Source organism: Helianthus annuus, chromosome 8 (genome assembly GCF_002127325.2).
Source record: "Helianthus annuus cultivar XRQ/B chromosome 8, HanXRQr2.0-SUNRISE, whole genome shotgun sequence".
Classification (NCBI taxonomy): domain Eukaryota; kingdom Viridiplantae; phylum Streptophyta; class Magnoliopsida; order Asterales; family Asteraceae; genus Helianthus; species Helianthus annuus.
In genome coordinates this window covers 22,672,967-22,691,201 of record NC_035440.2, presented here as the reverse complement: position 1 = coordinate 22,691,201, position 18,235 = coordinate 22,672,967, and the positions used below count along the sequence as shown (strand labels likewise).

Sequence of the window (18,235 nt, the reverse complement as noted above, 5' to 3'; positions counted from 1 at the left end):
AAGCAATGCAGGTCTGCAGAGCACACTCTATTATCCAAGGGTCAAAAGGCTTTAACCCCCCGAAAGGGTAAGCCCCTCACTGCAAGCAGGGTCACTAGTCAAATGCATTCCTCTTTGGGAGATGCCTTCTCCTATATATGCGACACTTCATTTACTTCCGGGCACATTCCAGGCCCGCCTTGATTTCCCGAAATCTCTGGCCATACATCATCAGTACTTGCTTCTTGCAAGATACTTTCTTTCACTTCCAACACACACATTCTGTTTGCTCCTTCATCCAAATCTTAGCACGTTTCAGAAGAGGACCCATAGCAAACAACAAGAACAAACTAGTGAACCTCCTTCCACGTCTTGCAAACGTGGGGGGACCCCACGACCTGCGTTAGGCAAGGTTGAACCTTTCAACCCTTTTGCCTAACCATCCTTGGTCTATTATTTGTTGCATCAACAACTATTAACAGCTATAATTTGTTATGTAAAATTTATTTGCTTGTGTTATTATATTATTGGCGTACAACTGGTTATGATTTGATTTGATTATATATTTTGTTTTATCATATGCATATATTTGCATATAGAAAAGTATAACGGGCATAGATAGATAGTATACATGATCCGATCAACGGGGATTTGGGTGCGTGGAAGAAGGCTTGAGCGATATCACAACCACCACCTTTAGATCAGGTTGGGTCGTCTACTACTTAATTATGTTCACGCCTTAAAAGATAGTGTAGCATTGTCCACTAACTACAAAGGGTTGGTCGAACGCATAGGTTTATACGAATCTTAAGGATTTTATATGTGACCTTAATTGATATGAGAATTTATTTGTACGAGCTATAGATGAGTGATAAACGACATATTTAAGGGTGACTAATGTGCACAAGGAATGTCGCGGTAGAATGATAGCTATGTAATTTGTCTTTTGGCACCATCAATGACTGACAACGTAGTAGATGGGACCAAGTTGGGTCGATTGAGTTGCATGTTAAACGTTACTATACCTCATCATCAACCTATATAGAGTATAGTGGTGACTAACTATGGAGAATATATATGTATGCCTATAAAAACCTTAGCAATGTAACTACTCGTATTTTTAGATTAAAAGGCTTGTGACAACCAGTTTGACTTATCGAGAGATGATCACTTTGAAGTTTTTTTCCTATACGGTTTCAAATTTCGACCTAAGGAGCGACAAATTGGTGGACGTACTTATTTTTTGTGTTGAACGTCACCAAGTCATTCAAAAATCAAACTAACCTAATTAAAAGCTAAGGTAAGAAGATGGTGTACGCATCCACAAAAAACATGTGGTTAGTTGGACACATCTTGTTTAATTATAAACTAGTATAAAAGAATTTGATTTAAGATTAAATAAACTAAAACTAAGTCAATTAGCAATATTAAGAAGCAAGAAACACAAAAACAAAAGTGAGTTGGAATCGGCTATGAAGATATGAATCAAGTAATCACACTTCCATTTTCAGGTTTGGTTATTTAGTTGGAAGACTTAATTTATGATTAAAAAAAATGTTTGATTAATTACATAAACATAATGTATAAAGACTAGTGACTAACTTTGAACAGAGCTTATATAAATTCCTATGAGTTTTTTTTTTTCTAATTAAGCTAACTGTAGTAGAATTAACTTTTTTTTTTGTTATTGGATTTTATCACTCACAACTATTGGATATTGGTCACTGTCACTCTCAACTATCATTTTGACTCCCACCACTCCCAACATAACACTTTGTATGTTGTGTCACTTCATAGGTGAACATTTCTTAGTGGTTGACTTGTGTTATTGGTGATATTAAGCTAACACTTTATGAATTACTAATGACTGCAGGTGAATCTACTCCTAAAAGACAAAATGGGAGCCAAAATCCACTCAACCGGAGTGACATAGCACACAAAGTGTTAAGTTGGGAGTGGTGGGAGTCAAAATGATAGTTGAGAGTGACAGCAGCTAATACCCAATAGTTAATAGTGATAAAATCCAATAACCTTTTTTTCAACTGTAAATATCATAAGAAACACAACATAGTAGAATTAACATTGAATATTGTGCTTGACGATTAACAATTAGACTAAGCGGTATGGGGCCGGCTTAGGCCCGGCGAGGCCCGGCCGCCGGTCCCCCACACCTTAAACGGCCCGGCCTCACCAGCTCCCCACAGCCAAAGTCGACGTGCCCCTCTTTCAAATATCTAGCCGTTACAACGGCTATAATTATTAAAAAAAAAAAAAAAAAAAAAAAAAAAAAAAAAAAAACCTTTTTCACTTTAGATATACACCCATTCTACTTCCATTTTTTATACCATTACCTCAATATTTCACCCATTCTTCTCCCATTCTCATCCATTTTTATAAAAAAAAAACACTCCCATTTTTATTGTGACAACCCTCACCAAATCAGGTATCCGTACGAATTAATTAATATTTAATTGATGCTTAATTACTGTGCTTGCTTACATTATGGTCTAACTGCTTCTTGATTTCTGATACATACATGTTCATGCATCATACTTTATTACTGTCACTCCATTTATTACACACAAAACTATAGTGACAAACTTGATGCACAAAAGCACAGTTAGCACAGTGAACGGATAACCCAGTAAACATGCTGACATAGCCAGCACTAGACAGACACTGTCTCTGAGGCCAGAATGAGCCGGGAATAGATTACTACACTAGTAGGGAGTGTAGGGAGGTGAGGATTGTTAAACTGCGTCACTAGGCGATAGTTATAGTGACCGGATGTGCCTTAAACATTCTTTAACTACAAAATTCTGCACTTTATTACAAAATTCAGCATTTAACTTAACTATTAAAGTGCAAAAACATGGGAAAATAATACTAGACACTTTCCAAAGTGTCGGAAATTCATTGTGTCACTAAAAACACTATAAAAAGACACTTTAAATGCTTATTTAGCACTTTAACGGATCAATATCCAACCGAACAACCGGACTTAACTCGGAACATAAAAATATTGTCAATGACATTGTTTATCCTTTTTGAGCTAGTTAGGGTCCCCGAACACCCTAACACCCGTTATATTACATAACACACTAATAACCTACTTAAATCCCTAACTAACATAACTAGACACTTAACTATTTGGTTGAAATCAAACCATAACCCCCCCCCCTCAACCGATCGGTTCCCCATGTGGGGACACACCTTCACCTCTTTGATTATTTTATTAATCATGCCTAATATCTTGAGAACATATTATATATTGGTTAATAGTGTTGAATGGGTTATATATTTACATAAGAGGTAAGCACTTTCATTCAACAAAACACTTAAACAAAACTTGCTCTCTTCCTTCCCTCTCCTTTGTGATCGGCCGAAACCATCATCCCACATCCACCCATCATCAAGTTTGGTTCTTGCTATTTCACATACACACAAAGGTGAAAGGTGACATACAAGGAGGCTCGGTGCTTACGGAAGCTCAAGAACCTCTCTACATTGCTTTTATCCACCTTGTTTACGCTTTGATTCTTCCCTAGCCACGAGCTAGTAGTAAGTGCTTCTAAACACCCTCTTGATCTTGTTTAAGGTGGTTAATAAGAGATTTAACGGTTAAAACTCAAGAACATACAAGATCAAAACTAAAAGTCTTGAAAGAATGATGAACTAGTTGGATAAAGAGAAACAAATGGTGTAAATCTTGTAAATCTTGACTAGTTGTGGTTATTTTATGTTGTTTGATGCTAGTAGTGGAACGGATCGTCATCTAACCATGCTAGATCATGTTCATGGAACATGAATTAGTGATGTGTTAAGTGTGAAGGATGCAAGATGATGAACCTTTATTCCACACATAAACATGAACTTGTGTAAAAGTGATTTTTCTTGTAAAATAGAGTTCTGAACTAGTAGATCTAAAAACCTACAAGTGGTTTTTCGGAAAAACCAAGTGAAATATACAAGTCTTGTTTTAAACCCGGATCTTACATAAACTACAAGCTTTTTAGTGAAAAAGCAAGTGTGTGAACACTTGTGTGACAAAAGATTTAACAAAGAAATATTTTCGAAAATATTGACTAGAAGTTGTGAGATTACATATTCTTTAAAAGTAAGGTTTTCAGGAAACTGATGTTAATCTTAAAGAAAACAAGATCTACTAAATATGTTGGAAAATTGCTACATGTTTTACACAACTTACAAGTTCATGAGTTTGCGATTTATACTTATTTTTGACTAGTTTGATGTTTGAATATTGAATATTGATGGTTGGAAAATTGTTTGGTTGAATTTTTAAAAGAAAATGATACGCTAGTAAGCGTGGCGACCTCCAGTTACAGAGGAAACTCTGGCGAAATTTTTCCAGAAATATAACACATGGAAATATTTTTGTGACAAGTGTTATGAATATATTTTTAAATTGTTTTTCCAAACAAAATTCGCCATGATTTTTATTATAAAATAACCAAGTGTCGGGGAGGTGGATTTTCGTAAATAAAACTTGTTAAATATATATTTAGGATATATATTTCATAGTAAAACACTTGTGTGATTTTATGATTATTTTGTGAACTATATGTATATTATTTTTAGAGTAAAAATAATATAACTTGAATACACTGAGAAGTAATGACTCCAAAATAATACCAACGCCTTCACAAATAGATATTTAAGTTACACCGGTATTATTACTACCACACGAACCTTAAAATGTAACTTATGTATTTTCGGAAAACACTCTCGGATGTGTATTTTGACAAAAGTATTATTTTGGAAATTGTATGGAATAAAATATAATATTTTTGGGAAAAATATGTATATTTTGGAGATAGAATATTTAAGTGATTTAAAATATATTTTATTAAGTGAGACTTAAAAATATATTTTTGGAATTATAAAAACACACATGTATTAATACCCCCATCCTTGGGAAGGAATATTTATACAAAATAATTAAGAAATGTAAATACGAAATAGTTGTCTAACTATTTCCCAAAGACGTTAAACCTTAAGCCAAGGCACGGCCGTCCGTCTAATAGAAATTAGTACGTGTAGGTCGTCACGCAGCATGTTGATCGGGATTTACTATTTCGAGACGCACTTCTGTGAGTTCATGTCCCCCTTTTCTCTTAACTGTTTTCAGTTTTTATACTTCGGGGGTGAAATACATGTTACTATGATTACGAATACTTTTTAGATGGTATGGTTAGCGTAAGGAGGGTTACTACTTAGATCATGTGAGTGGGTAGGCTGAAACTGGAGGCCATTAATCCTCATTGTAGGACCGAGGGTCATTAGCGGTAGATCTATCTGGGTGTAGCGAGCCCAACTCCAGGCCCAACAAAACGGACCTCGGGGTGACTTTGAGCCCGACGCAAAAATCTGCTAGGTTTGAGTCTTCCTACTGCACTTCACACATATCAATGGCCTTGCAAACCATTGGTGATCTCTTTATTTCCTTATTTGCTACATACCAGGGAATTTTTATACTTACAAATGTATTACAACGGTTTTACATCCTCACTATACATGAACTCGCTCAACATTTTTGTTGATTTTTCAACTTACATGTATTTCAGGGAATTAGGGATCTGGCGAGGTATGCTATGTCTACATGCTGCGTAGGAGATATGAGGTCATCCAAGTTTAGGGGTTTTGACTTTTGCCTGGACGAGTAACAAGTCTTAAGCTGTGTTTATTTCATGTTTGTGGTTATGTCTGTTGAACAAGGTTTTTATTTTGTTATGTCGTAAACTCGTTGCATGTGTCAACTTTAAAACAATGCTGTGGTACTTTTATTTTTTTTAAAACTTGAAGTAATGGATGATCATCATGGTTTTACTATCATATAGCTTTGTTGTGATTAAGCTATGGTATTAAGAAGTCACACCAAATAAACCCACGCTTCCGCAAAGCCAGGGTGTGACATTTATACCAATGGCATCTAATTCTTGGTGGTCCTCATCTTCTTCTGACGAAGAGGAGATGTTTTTCGCAAACGTTGTGGTAAAGGCGGCGCAGATTCTTTTGGAGGAGGAAGACGAAGAGGGAGATGGCTCGTCTGAAAACGTTATTACCAGACGAATACGGACTAACAGAGACCGCCAAGGTTTGTCATAAATAAATTTTATATATTTATATATTTCCTCGTATTTATATATTTTTTACGACAGGAACGCACGAGAAATTGGTTAACGATTATTTTTCGGATGCACCCCTTTACAACGCCGACATTTTCAAACGAAGGTTCCGAATGAGTCGCCGGTTATTCACACGGATTGCTGATGATTTGGCGGGGCTAGACCCGTTTTTCACGCAACGACCCGATGCTCGGAATCATGAAGGGTTCACCACGTTACAAAAGTGTACTGCGGCCATTCGCCAATTGGCGTACGGGACAGTGGCCGACGCTTTGGACGAGTACTTACAGATGTCGGCAAGAACTGCGCGGGAATGTTTGTATCGGTTTTGCCATAATGTGGTGAAACTGTATAGCAAACAATATTTGCGGAAACCAAACGCGTATGATGTTCAACAGTTGTACCAAGCTCATGAAGCAAGGCACGGGTTTCCGGGAATGCTTGGTAGCATTGATTGTATGCAACGAACGTGCTTTTGGTGTTTTACAAAAAAAAATGGGCCATCCTTGAACAACCGGCACGTGTGTTCACACCGAAAAGGTTGCGCCTTTGTATGTACGCTTGCATTTTGCTCCATAACATGATTATTGAAGACGAAGGTCGGGCGATTTGTGAGTATGATGAGAATGCATCTTACGGGAATATTGTCCCGGTAGATCCGACGCAACAGGATTTAAACTCCTTCGCACTAACCAACGACTTCACGCATGCCATAATGTGGAACAACGTAAACGTCGGGGACGGTGACAGAGACGAAGACGAAGACGAGTAGTGTAATTTTTTATTTTTAGGAAATGTAATTTTTTTCGGAAATGTTTTTTTTTTTTAATTTTTAGGAAATGTAATTTTTTTATGTTATGAAATGAATTTATTTATGTTTTTATGTTGTATTTTTTAATTTTTATAAAGTTTTTATTAATATGAACTCACATGTCACAATTAATATGAATTCAAGAGTCAAATATAGATACATCACATCAAAATTAAATGAATGCATCTTATCAGAATTAAATGAAAATAAGTATACCGACCTCTCAATCGTGATCACAAGAAAAGAGAGACTCGACCAAAAATTGGAAAACTGTCTTTCACAATCTATGAATCATTGCATTTAATCGGTGAACTAGCGGGTGGGTGAAACTCATGCATTATAGTAAGAATATTAAAATTTGTAAGGCTCGATTTGACGACTAAAAAGTTTATTTACATATTACATAAAAAGTGTATGATGTAACCCAAACAAATAAAGTCGTGTTTTACATCGATCGAAAACTATAAAAAATAACGACACCGGTTCTGATAACACAGATACTTGTAACGCCTGCTCGGTTTGTCACCGTACCACCATTTCGAATACAACTTCGTTTTCATTCAAATTTATATCGGAATGTCGAGCCAAAAAATAAAATGTCGAGAAAATAAATAAAGGAACTGCGTATTTAGCTTTTTATATAAGGGAAAAGATCAAATAGGAAGTTAATTTTCGCTAGGAAGGATAGGAAGCCATAGGATTATGACATGTGGCAAATTTTAAAATAAAGAGAAAGGGTATTTTAGTCAATCCAACTCCTTCTTCTTCCTTTTTCAAAACCCAGTAAATTCAAAACCCACCATTTTCAAAACCCACCATCTTCAACTATTTCTTCACTTTCTATCTCAATAATCACTACATTATAGTGCGATTTTCATCATCAATCAATGATTCAGAACCCGATCAACGTGTTCTTCAGTTTTTTTTGAAGAAAACCCAGTTTAATTTCATAAAAAAAATCTCGTTTTTCCGGTGATTTTGGAGATAATCACTCGATTCGTTCGATTCGAGCGTTGATAAGTGTTTCTATCATTCAAAGTTTCGTCAATTGATGAAGAAATCGGCTTCAATCCATGTAAGAAATTCTTTAATTTCATTTTCATGATCTGGGTTTATGATTTAGTCATTGCGTTTTATGATCTTTGCGGGGGTCCGGGGGCGGCAGCCCCCGGTAGCGGGGTCCCAGGGGCGGCATCAGAAAAATTAATTTTCCAGAAATTGGCTCATTTCGAAGACAGTAATTCGTAGACAATTCAGACAGTTCACAGTGACAGACAGTTTTATGTGTCCATTGCGTTTTAGAAATAAGAGAGTTTTATGTGGTTTCTGGCTATTGCGTTTTAGAAAAAAAAAAAACACATTTTTAAGTGTTTTTAGTCATTGCGTTTTAGGTAAAACACATTTTTTAGGTGTTTTCAGTCCATTGCGTTTTAGAATGAGTCATTTTTAAGTGTTTTCTGGCCATTGCGTTTTACATATAAGACATTTCTTTGTGATTTTGGTGCATTGCGTTTTAGGTAAAACACTTTTTTATGTGTTTTCAGTCCATTGCGTTTTAGAAAACAGACATTTTAAGTGTATTCTGGCCATTGCGTTTTACAAATAAGTCATTTCTTTGTGTTCTTTGTGCATTGCGTTTTAGGTAAAACACTTTTTTATGTGTTTTCTGGCCATTGCGTTTTACAAATAAGACATTTCTATGTGTTTTCTGGCTATTGCGTTTTACAAATAAGTCATTTCTTTGTGTTTTTGGTGCATTGCGTTTTAGAAAAATGTCATTTTTTAGGTTTTTTTTCATTGCGTTTTACGTTGTTTTTCTATTGCGTTTTACGCAACTGGGTTTAAATTTTTTTTTAAATATAGCAATAGTATACTCGTTTTAAAGATAAAAAAACGCTCGTTTTTTTGGTGCAATTTTTATAAAAAAATAATGTCGTATGAAAGAGTTATTAACGTTTAAAAAATGGGGGGGAATTGGAGGAGAGAGAAACTATTGGCTTGGATTGACTAGAATGTCCTTGAACAAACTCACGCGCCTTTTTTCTTCCTTTCAATTTCCCTGATTTAATCTTAACCATTGATTAACTTAATGGATGGTCAAGATCACTTCCTATCCTTCCTAGCCAAATAAACTTCCTATTATATCTCCACCCTTTTATATAAAAAGAAACTAATGAACGAAAGTTATAAGTTAAAATAAAACTATTAAATTAAAGATGTATATTATTTATAACTAGCATTAGAACCCGCGCTTCGCAGCGGGGTGTTAGAAATGACAGTAAAAATAAGTAAACAACACGGTTAAGTAAATACGTATATGGTTAAAAGTTAGCTTTAACTATAATAGTTAAAAAATTAAATTTCTTGCATGGTGTAATGAAGAGTTAATATAGACCACATATTCTAATTTAAACGGCATTGTGGCGGGGACGTGATGAGAGTTCAATCGGTATCGGATACTATGACAAAGGATAAATAAAACAAAAAAAGTCGTAACATTAACCAAAATAATATCTAGATGTGTTCGGTTTGTTGTAGTTGTGGTTCGACTCTAAACAATGAAACGAACGATGCAAAAGTACGTCTTAATTTAAACAAATCGTAATCGTATCTCAGTACCAATCACTCAAAAAAGAATTCACATCCAAAATGTCAATAAAAGTAATCATGTTATTAATTACGTGTCAAAACACAGACATTTTAACACTAAAAATAATAAAACAATAACAAAATAATATATGGATAATAAAACAATAACAAAATAATATATGTTTAATTAAACAATAGCAAAATAATATATATATATATATATATATATATAATAAAACAATAACAAAATCGACCAATCAAGAATTTTAATTGTTTATAATTTGAAATGTTAATACACGAATATAAGAAATAAAATTGAAACTTAAAAAATAAGTTAGTATTCACCAAACTTTTTTTTGAACGGTCAACAAATCCATCAAATGGGCTACTGGCGAAATTCACCACATCGGGATACACTCGCCTTCCGAACCGGGGAAAACCCTCACCTAGGACCGAAGCCCGTGAACACTCGCCCGAATGCACGACAGTGCGGTGAGGTAAAACCCGCTCAGTTCAAGGATCGAACTAGCGATCGCCGCCTACTCGTCTAGTCTCCCATTATCACCAGGTGCCACAGAAACTAAATGCTAGGGGTAGGAATTAAACTTGGGTCACTTGGAACACAAGGTCTCTCCCTTACCACTCCACCACTAGCTCATTGGCAGTATTCACCAAACTTGAAAAAATTTTATCATTAGAATAGAATTACTGAATATTATGTAACAAAAAAAGTTAATTTTTTATTCTCTTTTCATTCGGCTAATGTGACAAACAAGTGTTTGCTATCATTCTTTTCCCAGCCGATCGCATCCAAAAAAGAATTGATGCCAAGATGCTCTCCACACCAATGCTGCTGCATCCGTTTCTTGAATTCAGCGCCTGCATCAAACCAACTTATTTTCATAAAATAATTTAATTTCACATCTATGAACCCATCCAAAAACAAAAACAAAAACCTTAAACTTATAAACTTTTCTAGAAAACTAGCGTATTTGTTAGCACGTTGCGGCGATACGTTACCGCATGCATTCGATCAGTATCGATTCGGTTCGTTATAGTACCGTTACGATACATGCACTCGGTATAGAAATCAACACGTGTTTTACACCGATCAAAAATGATAAAAAATGATGGACAGACTGACAACCCCAGCAGCCCACATGCATAAAAGCTGATGGACAGACTGACAACCCCAGCAGGCCACGTGGCGGATGTTCCTTCGTGCGATTGGTACAGCAGGACACATGACAACATCTCCGCGTGCGCCCAACACTCCCGTGACCTGTGCTCCTGTCAAGTCTACGAAAGCTGCAAGTTGTCAGTCAGGCCCTAGGCCCATCAAGCAGCCCATTGGCTCTTCTCCTTCACTCTTCGGCTATAAATACTTCACTTCGAACCAGGTTTGAGGTAATGCTAATCTGCTCACTCACAATTACTACTTAACACTTATCTTGCTTCCATAGCAAATACTTATTCTCATGCCAGAGAGTGGTAACAAGGAGCAACCCCCACCCCATTCTCCTTGTTGTGAGTCATGGTATGTTTTCACTGTGCAGGTGACAGATTAGAGGATGACCCAGCCATCGATCGAGGAAAGGAGGGACTAACCCCACTTGACGAGACTCGACCCATGGACTAACATCCTAGTTAACCACTATTTCTTCACATGTGCATTTATATATGATCACAATATTCATTCTACAAAATAACTTTGATCTCTTTAATATTAAATTAAATTTAATGTTAATATAACAAGATATAGCCAATTATAATTTTCAGGTCAAGTTCCAATGAAACTCCAGTCAAAAATCGCTTGAAGATATCTAAACAACAACACAACCCTAAACAATCCTCGAATCAGCTTAAAGCAACCTAAAGCAGCTTAAAACATGTCTAAAACCCTTATAAATTGTACTACATACTATACGATTTGCCATAAAAAAAGTGTTTGCTTTTTAAGCGCCTTGCACTAAAGCACAAGGCATATCCTTTGCGCCTTGAGTGCGACTTCGACAACTATGGTTGAAAGACCAAACGTGAAATGAAAGGTCATGAACTCGATTTCTAAAGGTAGAGAGGTTAACCTTAAATGACAATACGTATCCAATGAATGGTCATGAAAGGTCACGAACTAAGTTGTGTTGTGGACAAGACCTTAACTTGACACAGATAGGGTGTAAATGCGTCAGCCAAGCCAAAGCGTGGCTTACAAGTAGTTTTCAAACTAGAGCTCAGACTCGAATCATTTAAAACTTATTAATTATTTAATTATTCTATCCAAGCTGGCGAGCCTATCAAGCTCAATAAGTGAAGCTTCAGCTTGGACTCGTTAAATAACTTAGCACGGGCTTAGCCTCGTTTAAACTTGGGATGAATCCAGCTTTTAGCAAGCCGATCCTGGTAGCTCACAAGCTGCTCGACTAATTTACACCCCTAGACATAGATAATGTAATGTTCTAGCATTTATTCAAATCCAAAATACCAAATGTTACAGTCACAGGATAGTTTTAGCTTTACAGAAAACAAGAAAAACACAATCTATAGAACACAATACCATGCTCCAAAAACCATCAGTACACAGTGACTAAGCGGTAGCCGAAGCCCCTTCAGCTGGCCAGAACTCGGTTTTCTTTCCGGTCTTGGAAACTGTCTGCAGAACTGCATCCGGTTGTACATTACCCTTCACGGTCACCTTTTGTTGCTCCAGATCAATGTCAAAAGTTTCCACCCCTGAAAAATAAACAAATGAACTTATTACTTATTTACTTATATCATTTTTAAGTTGATAATCTTGATTTTTTTAAGAAGCATACTCTGTCTATTTGATGACCTTTTTATTACATAAAAATATATAAATAAAACGAACCTTCCATTTTGCCAAGAACCCTCTTCACGGCCCCAACGCAGCCGCCACATGACATGCCAACCTTAAGAACAACAGTCTGCATATCCATCAATATAGATTTGTAAGTTCTTCGTCAAGCGTTATAGTCATAAGTTATATATTCTTTTAAAGCTCTCTTTATTATAAACTCGAGTTCAACGGTATTACATGACATCAAACACTAATATTATACCATAAAGAATAAAACTTCATAAATTTTCAAAATGAGAAATTACAGTTAAGATAACACATCAAAAATGCAAATAACAAAGATAACAAAAACAATAACCCAACTAACCTAAAACTCTATGACCCGTTTGGATAACGTTACATATCTACACAGCAGGATCACCTATGACTAACATACATCTACATAATGATATATATTTTTTTTAATGTAAATATTATATTTCATTCCAATCACCAGGGCAAATTACATAAGGATAGCAGGTAGACGAGCAACAAACTGCGCCGCCATCCCCTTCTGAATAGAAAACCCTAATCTACTAAAAACAAAGCCTCGCCCCTGAGGGGTCGAAAAATTGTTGTGGACCACACGCTGAATCTTGGTCCAAAAAAATTGTTACAGACTTATAGCACACAATACAACAAACTGAAGAGCATTATCAAATATATCTATACAGCAGGATCACCTATGAGTAACATATATCTACATAATGTTATATTTTATAACCATGATCCTCTAAATCTTGGCCCAAAAAAAGGTTATAGACATATAGAACAGTATACATCAAACCAAAGAGCAATTTGGGATTTCATCTCAAACAGAGTTACAACTTACAAACACAGCAGTCATTATTAAGGGTACGTTTGGCAAAAGTGGCTGGTCGCTGGTGGCTAGAGCCTAGAAGCTTGTAGCTGTAACTTTTTAGATATATTTGGTGTTTGGCATAGTAGTTGGACCTTTTAATAAAATGTATAAAATGACCAAAATGGACATAACTAAAAATTTAAAAAGTTTGTGCATTAAAAAAATCATTATCTTTAGAGGTTAAAATAGTCATTTTTTCTCTAAAAGCTTGTAGCTACTTCTAAACGCTAGCTACTAGTAGGAGCGTTCAACCAAAAGTTTCAAGCTCCTAGCCTAAAAGCTTCAAGCTCTTTTAATCAAACAAGGTTTGTTATTGAGTATGAGCTTTTTCTTAAAAGCTTAAAGATAGAAGGTCCATGCCAAACATACCCTAAATGATATAACTGTAATACAAATTATTATCATAACTTATAAAGATTCCAGCTTTCTAAGAACATGATAAATAAAAAGATCAAGAAAGCCCCCATAATTGTTCAAAATTCCTCTTTTAAAGATGACGTTGGACCACATCACCTTCAAAAACACAAATCTTGGGACGTTAATTCCATTAATAACTCCTAATCACTTTACTTAATTTTACCCATATGATTTTGACCCAGAAAAGTCAACATGAAACCAAAAGGGGTTTCAGACAGATCGAAACACAAAAATGAATGATCGTAAATGAAAACCCACAATCAGAATCATATCAACCGATCGAAGCAACTGGAAATTGTTAAAGTTAAATGACATGATGATAGAAACAGATCAAAGTAACATGAATGGATACAAAACCCTAATTTCGATTGAGAACAAAATTAAGAAGATGGAGATGTATGTACCTGAGACATTGTTGATTGAGTTTGAAGAAATTTTGATTTTGAGAAAGATAATTGGATTGAATAATAAGTGGGGATTGATGGGATTTAAATAGGGTTAAAAGGGGGAACACGTTTTTGGTGACCGCCGGTTGGTCGTCAGCGATCACCACATTTCGTTGACTTCTAGATGCGTTAATTTGTCAATTTTAATCTAAAATTGAAATCATCATCGTAACACCCTTTAAAATACACGTAAGGGTGTAAGGGGTAGGGATGAGCATATGCCACCGAATACCGATCCTGTACCGATCCCGTACCGATCCCGTACCGATCCCGTACCGATCCCGTACCGATCCCGTACCAATCCCGATCCCGATCGGTATCCCGATCGGTATCCACTTTTTGGTCGTCATGAACTCGATTTCTAAAGGTAGAGAGGTTAACCTTAAATGACAATACGTATCCAATGAATGGTCATGAAAGGTCACGAACTAAGTTGTGTTGTGGACAAGACCTTAACTTGACACAGATAGGGTGTAAATGCGTCAGCCAAGCCAAAGCGTGGCTTACAAGTAGTTTTCAAACTAGAGCTCAGACTCGAATCATTTAAAACTTATTAATTATTTAATTATTCTATCCAAGCTGGCGAGCCTATCAAGCTCAATAAGTGAAGCTTCAGCTTGGACTCGTTAAATAACTTAGCACGGGCTTAGCCTCGTTTAAACTTGGGATGAATCCAGCTTTTAGCAAGCCGATCCTGGTAGCTCACAAGCTGCTCGACTAATTTACACCCCTAGACATAGATAATGTAATGTTCTAGCATTTATTCAAATCCAAAATACCAAATGTTACAGTCACAGGATAGTTTTAGCTTTACAGAAAACAAGAAAAACACAATCTATAGAACACAATACCATGCTCCAAAAACCATCAGTACACAGTGACTAAGCGGTAGCCGAAGCCCCTTCAGCTGGCCAGAACTCGGTTTTCTTTCCGGTCTTGGAAACTGTCTGCAGAACTGCATCCGGTTGTACATTACCCTTCACGGTCACCTTTTGTTGCTCCAGATCAATGTCAAAAGTTTCCACCCCTGAAAAATAAACAAATGAACTTATTACTTATTTACTTATATCATTTTTAAGTTGATAATCTTGATTTTTTTAAGAAGCATACTCTGTCTATTTGATGACCTTTTTATTACATAAAAATATATAAATAAAACGAACCTTCCATTTTGCCAAGAACCCTCTTCACGGCCCCAACGCAGCCGCCACATGACATGCCAACCTTAAGAACAACAGTCTGCATATCCATCAATATAGATTTGTAAGTTCTTCGTCAAGCGTTATAGTCATAAGTTATATATTCTTTTAAAGCTCTCTTTATTATAAACTCGAGTTCAACGGTATTACATGACATCAAACACTAATATTATACCATAAAGAATAAAACTTCATAAATTTTCAAAATGAGAAATTACAGTTAAGATAACACATCAAAAATGCAAATAACAAAGATAACAAAAACAATAACCCAACTAACCTAAAACTCTATGACCCGTTTGGATAACGTTACATATCTACACAGCAGGATCACCTATGACTAACATACATCTACATAATGATATATATTTTTTTTAATGTAAATATTATATTTCATTCCAATCACCAGGGCAAATTACATAAGGATAGCAGGTAGACGAGCAACAAACTGCGCCGCCATCCCCTTCTGAATAGAAAACCCTAATCTACTAAAAACAAAGCCTCGCCCCTGAGGGGTCGAAAAATTGTTGTGGACCACACGCTGAATCTTGGTCCAAAAAAATTGTTACAGACTTATAGCACACAATACAACAAACTGAAGAGCATTATCAAATATATCTATACAGCAGGATCACCTATGAGTAACATATATCTACATAATGTTATATTTTATAACCATGATCCTCTAAATCTTGGCCCAAAAAAAGGTTATAGACATATAGAACAGTATACATCAAACCAAAGAGCAATTTGGGATTTCATCTCAAACAGAGTTACAACTTACAAACACAGCAGTCATTATTAAGGGTACGTTTGGCAAAAGTGGCTGGTCGCTGGTGGCTAGAGCCTAGAAGCTTGTAGCTGTAACTTTTTAGATATATTTGGTGTTTGGCATAGTAGTTGGACCTTTTAATAAAATGTATAAAATGACCAAAATGGACATAACTAAAAATTTAAAAAGTTTGTGCATTAAAAAAATCATTATCTTTAGAGGTTAAAATAGTCATTTTTTCTCTAAAAGCTTGTAGCTACTTCTAAACGCTAGCTACTAGTAGGAGCGTTCAACCAAAAGTTTCAAGCTCCTAGCCTAAAAGCTTCAAGCTCTTTTAATCAAACAAGGTTTGTTATTGAGTATGAGCTTTTTCTTAAAAGCTTAAAGATAGAAGGTCCATGCCAAACATACCCTAAATGATATAACTGTAATACAAATTATTATCATAACTTATAAAGATTCCAGCTTTCTAAGAACATGATAAATAAAAAGATCAAGAAAGCCCCCATAATTGTTCAAAATTCCTCTTTTAAAGATGACGTTGGACCACATCACCTTCAAAAACACAAATCTTGGGACGTTAATTCCATTAATAACTCCTAATCACTTTACTTAATTTTACCCATATGATTTTGACCCAGAAAAGTCAACATGAAACCAAAAGGGGTTTCAGACAGATCGAAACACAAAAATGAATGATCGTAAATGAAAACCCACAATCAGAATCATATCAACCGATCGAAGCAACTGGAAATTGTTAAAGTTAAATGACATGATGATAGAAACAGATCAAAGTAACATGAATGGATACAAAACCCTAATTTCGATTGAGAACAAAATTAAGAAGATGGAGATGTATGTACCTGAGACATTGTTGATTGAGTTTGAAGAAATTTTGATTTTGAGAAAGATAATTGGATTGAATAATAAGTGGGGATTGATGGGATTTAAATAGGGTTAAAAGGGGGAACACGTTTTTGGTGACCGCCGGTTGGTCGTCAGCGATCACCACATTTCGTTGACTTCTAGATGCGTTAATTTGTCAATTTTAATCTAAAATTGAAATCATCATCGTAACACCCTTTAAAATACACGTAAGGGTGTAAGGGGTAGGGATGAGCATATGCCACCGAATACCGATCCTGTACCGATCCCGTACCGATCCCGTACCGATCCCGTACCGATCCCGTACCGATCCCGTACCAATCCCGATCCCGATCGGTATCCCGATCGGTATCCACTTTTTGGTGTTTTCGGTATCGGTACGGTACGGTATCGGTATTATACCGATACCGACACTCAAAATACGGTATAATACCGATACCGTACCGTACCGATACCTAACCGACATGTTTCGGTATCGGTATCGGTACCTAGTTTGGGTGAAATTCGGGATCGGTATTAGGCGGTATCGGTATCGGTTCGGTATCGGATACCGATATGCTCATCCCTAGTAAGGGGTGCTCACCTAAGAGGTGAGTCCCCTCTCTTACGCCAAACCAATCCTCGTGTGCCACGTCAACTCCCCTCTTAAACTCCCCTAACACCCTAAATTGATGGCGGCACTCCCCTCTTAGGTGACTTGGTTTTTATTAAAAAAAAAAAAAAAACTTTTGATTGGTCCCCTCATCCCTCTCTCCTCCCCCTCTCTTCGGTAGCTTCCCACCGGTTTCCTCCCTCTCTCTACCTCACCGAATTGATGGCGCCACCCCACCTAAGCGGTGAAGGAGGTCACCGCAAGGGGTCACCGAGAACACCCCAACCACCCTAATGGTTAATTTCTATTAATGCTCTTTCAATTATTATTTTTCATATTTTTTTTTATTTTGGGTTGTACGAAAAATGTCTATATCTTATCATACTCCTATAACATCTATAGAGCGATATTGAAAACGTTATTAAACCCTTAGAATATCTATTACTCATGGTGTAATTGTCTTTTATAAAATGGTAAGTCATCATGTTTTATCTAAGCTAAATATTCAAGCTTGATTTAATTGTTAAAATGTATGTTATAAAAGGTTGGTTAGAGTTTAATTTAATAGCACTTTTTGTTTACATCTTGATCATTGTGGCAAATAGATCATATTTCCGCTTGAAGAATAAGCGTGGTGACCTGGCCCTCCACCCTAGGAGGAAACCCACAACTAGAAACCCCTT

The 18,235-nt window shown here is 36.1% G+C and overlaps 2 protein-coding genes across 4 annotated transcripts; both read right to left on the bottom strand.

The window, feature by feature from the left end:
- Nucleotides 1-11,965: 11,965 nt before the first annotated feature.
- On the bottom strand, nucleotides 11,966-14,260 carry LOC110872380 (copper transport protein ATX1-like). 2 transcript variants are annotated; one of them, XM_022121161.2, is made up of 3 exons: nucleotides 14,063-14,260; nucleotides 12,392-12,467; nucleotides 11,966-12,255 (listed from the first exon to the last, which is right to left on the bottom strand). In XM_022121161.2, the coding sequence occupies exons 1-3, from the start codon at nucleotides 14,069-14,071 to the stop codon at nucleotides 12,110-12,112; spliced, it is 231 nt and encodes a 76-aa protein (XP_021976853.1). In that variant the 5' UTR covers nucleotides 14,072-14,260; the 3' UTR covers nucleotides 11,966-12,109. The 2 variants fall into 2 exon arrangements, with proteins under 2 accessions (XP_021976853.1, XP_021976852.1); XM_022121160.2 differs by lacking the exon at nucleotides 14,063-14,260 and having other exon boundaries at nucleotides 12,392-12,494.
- A 581-nt stretch (nucleotides 14,261-14,841) lies between these two features.
- On the bottom strand, nucleotides 14,842-17,131 carry LOC110872378 (copper transport protein ATX1-like). Of its 2 annotated transcripts, XM_022121159.2 has the most exons (3): nucleotides 16,939-17,131; nucleotides 15,268-15,343; nucleotides 14,842-15,131 (listed from the first exon to the last, which is right to left on the bottom strand). In XM_022121159.2, exons 1-3 carry the CDS (start codon nucleotides 16,945-16,947, stop codon nucleotides 14,986-14,988), a joined length of 231 nt encoding a protein of 76 aa, XP_021976851.1. In that variant the 5' UTR covers nucleotides 16,948-17,131; the 3' UTR covers nucleotides 14,842-14,985. The 2 variants fall into 2 exon arrangements, with proteins under 2 accessions (XP_021976851.1, XP_021976850.1); XM_022121158.2 differs by lacking the exon at nucleotides 16,939-17,131 and having other exon boundaries at nucleotides 15,268-15,370.
- Nucleotides 17,132-18,235: the final 1,104 nt, after the last annotated feature.

Coding starts and splice junctions, on each gene's coding strand:
- LOC110872380 (XM_022121160.2), bottom strand. CDS start 12,479: ATGGATATGCAGACTGTTGTTCTTAAGGTTGGCATGTCATGTGGCGGC. Junction 12,256..12,391: donor GGTTCTTGGCAAAATGGAAG/GTTCGTTTTATT, acceptor TTTATTTTTCAG/GGGTGGAAACTTTTGACATT.
- LOC110872378 (XM_022121158.2), bottom strand. CDS start 15,355: ATGGATATGCAGACTGTTGTTCTTAAGGTTGGCATGTCATGTGGCGGC. Junction 15,132..15,267: donor GGTTCTTGGCAAAATGGAAG/GTTCGTTTTATT, acceptor TTTATTTTTCAG/GGGTGGAAACTTTTGACATT.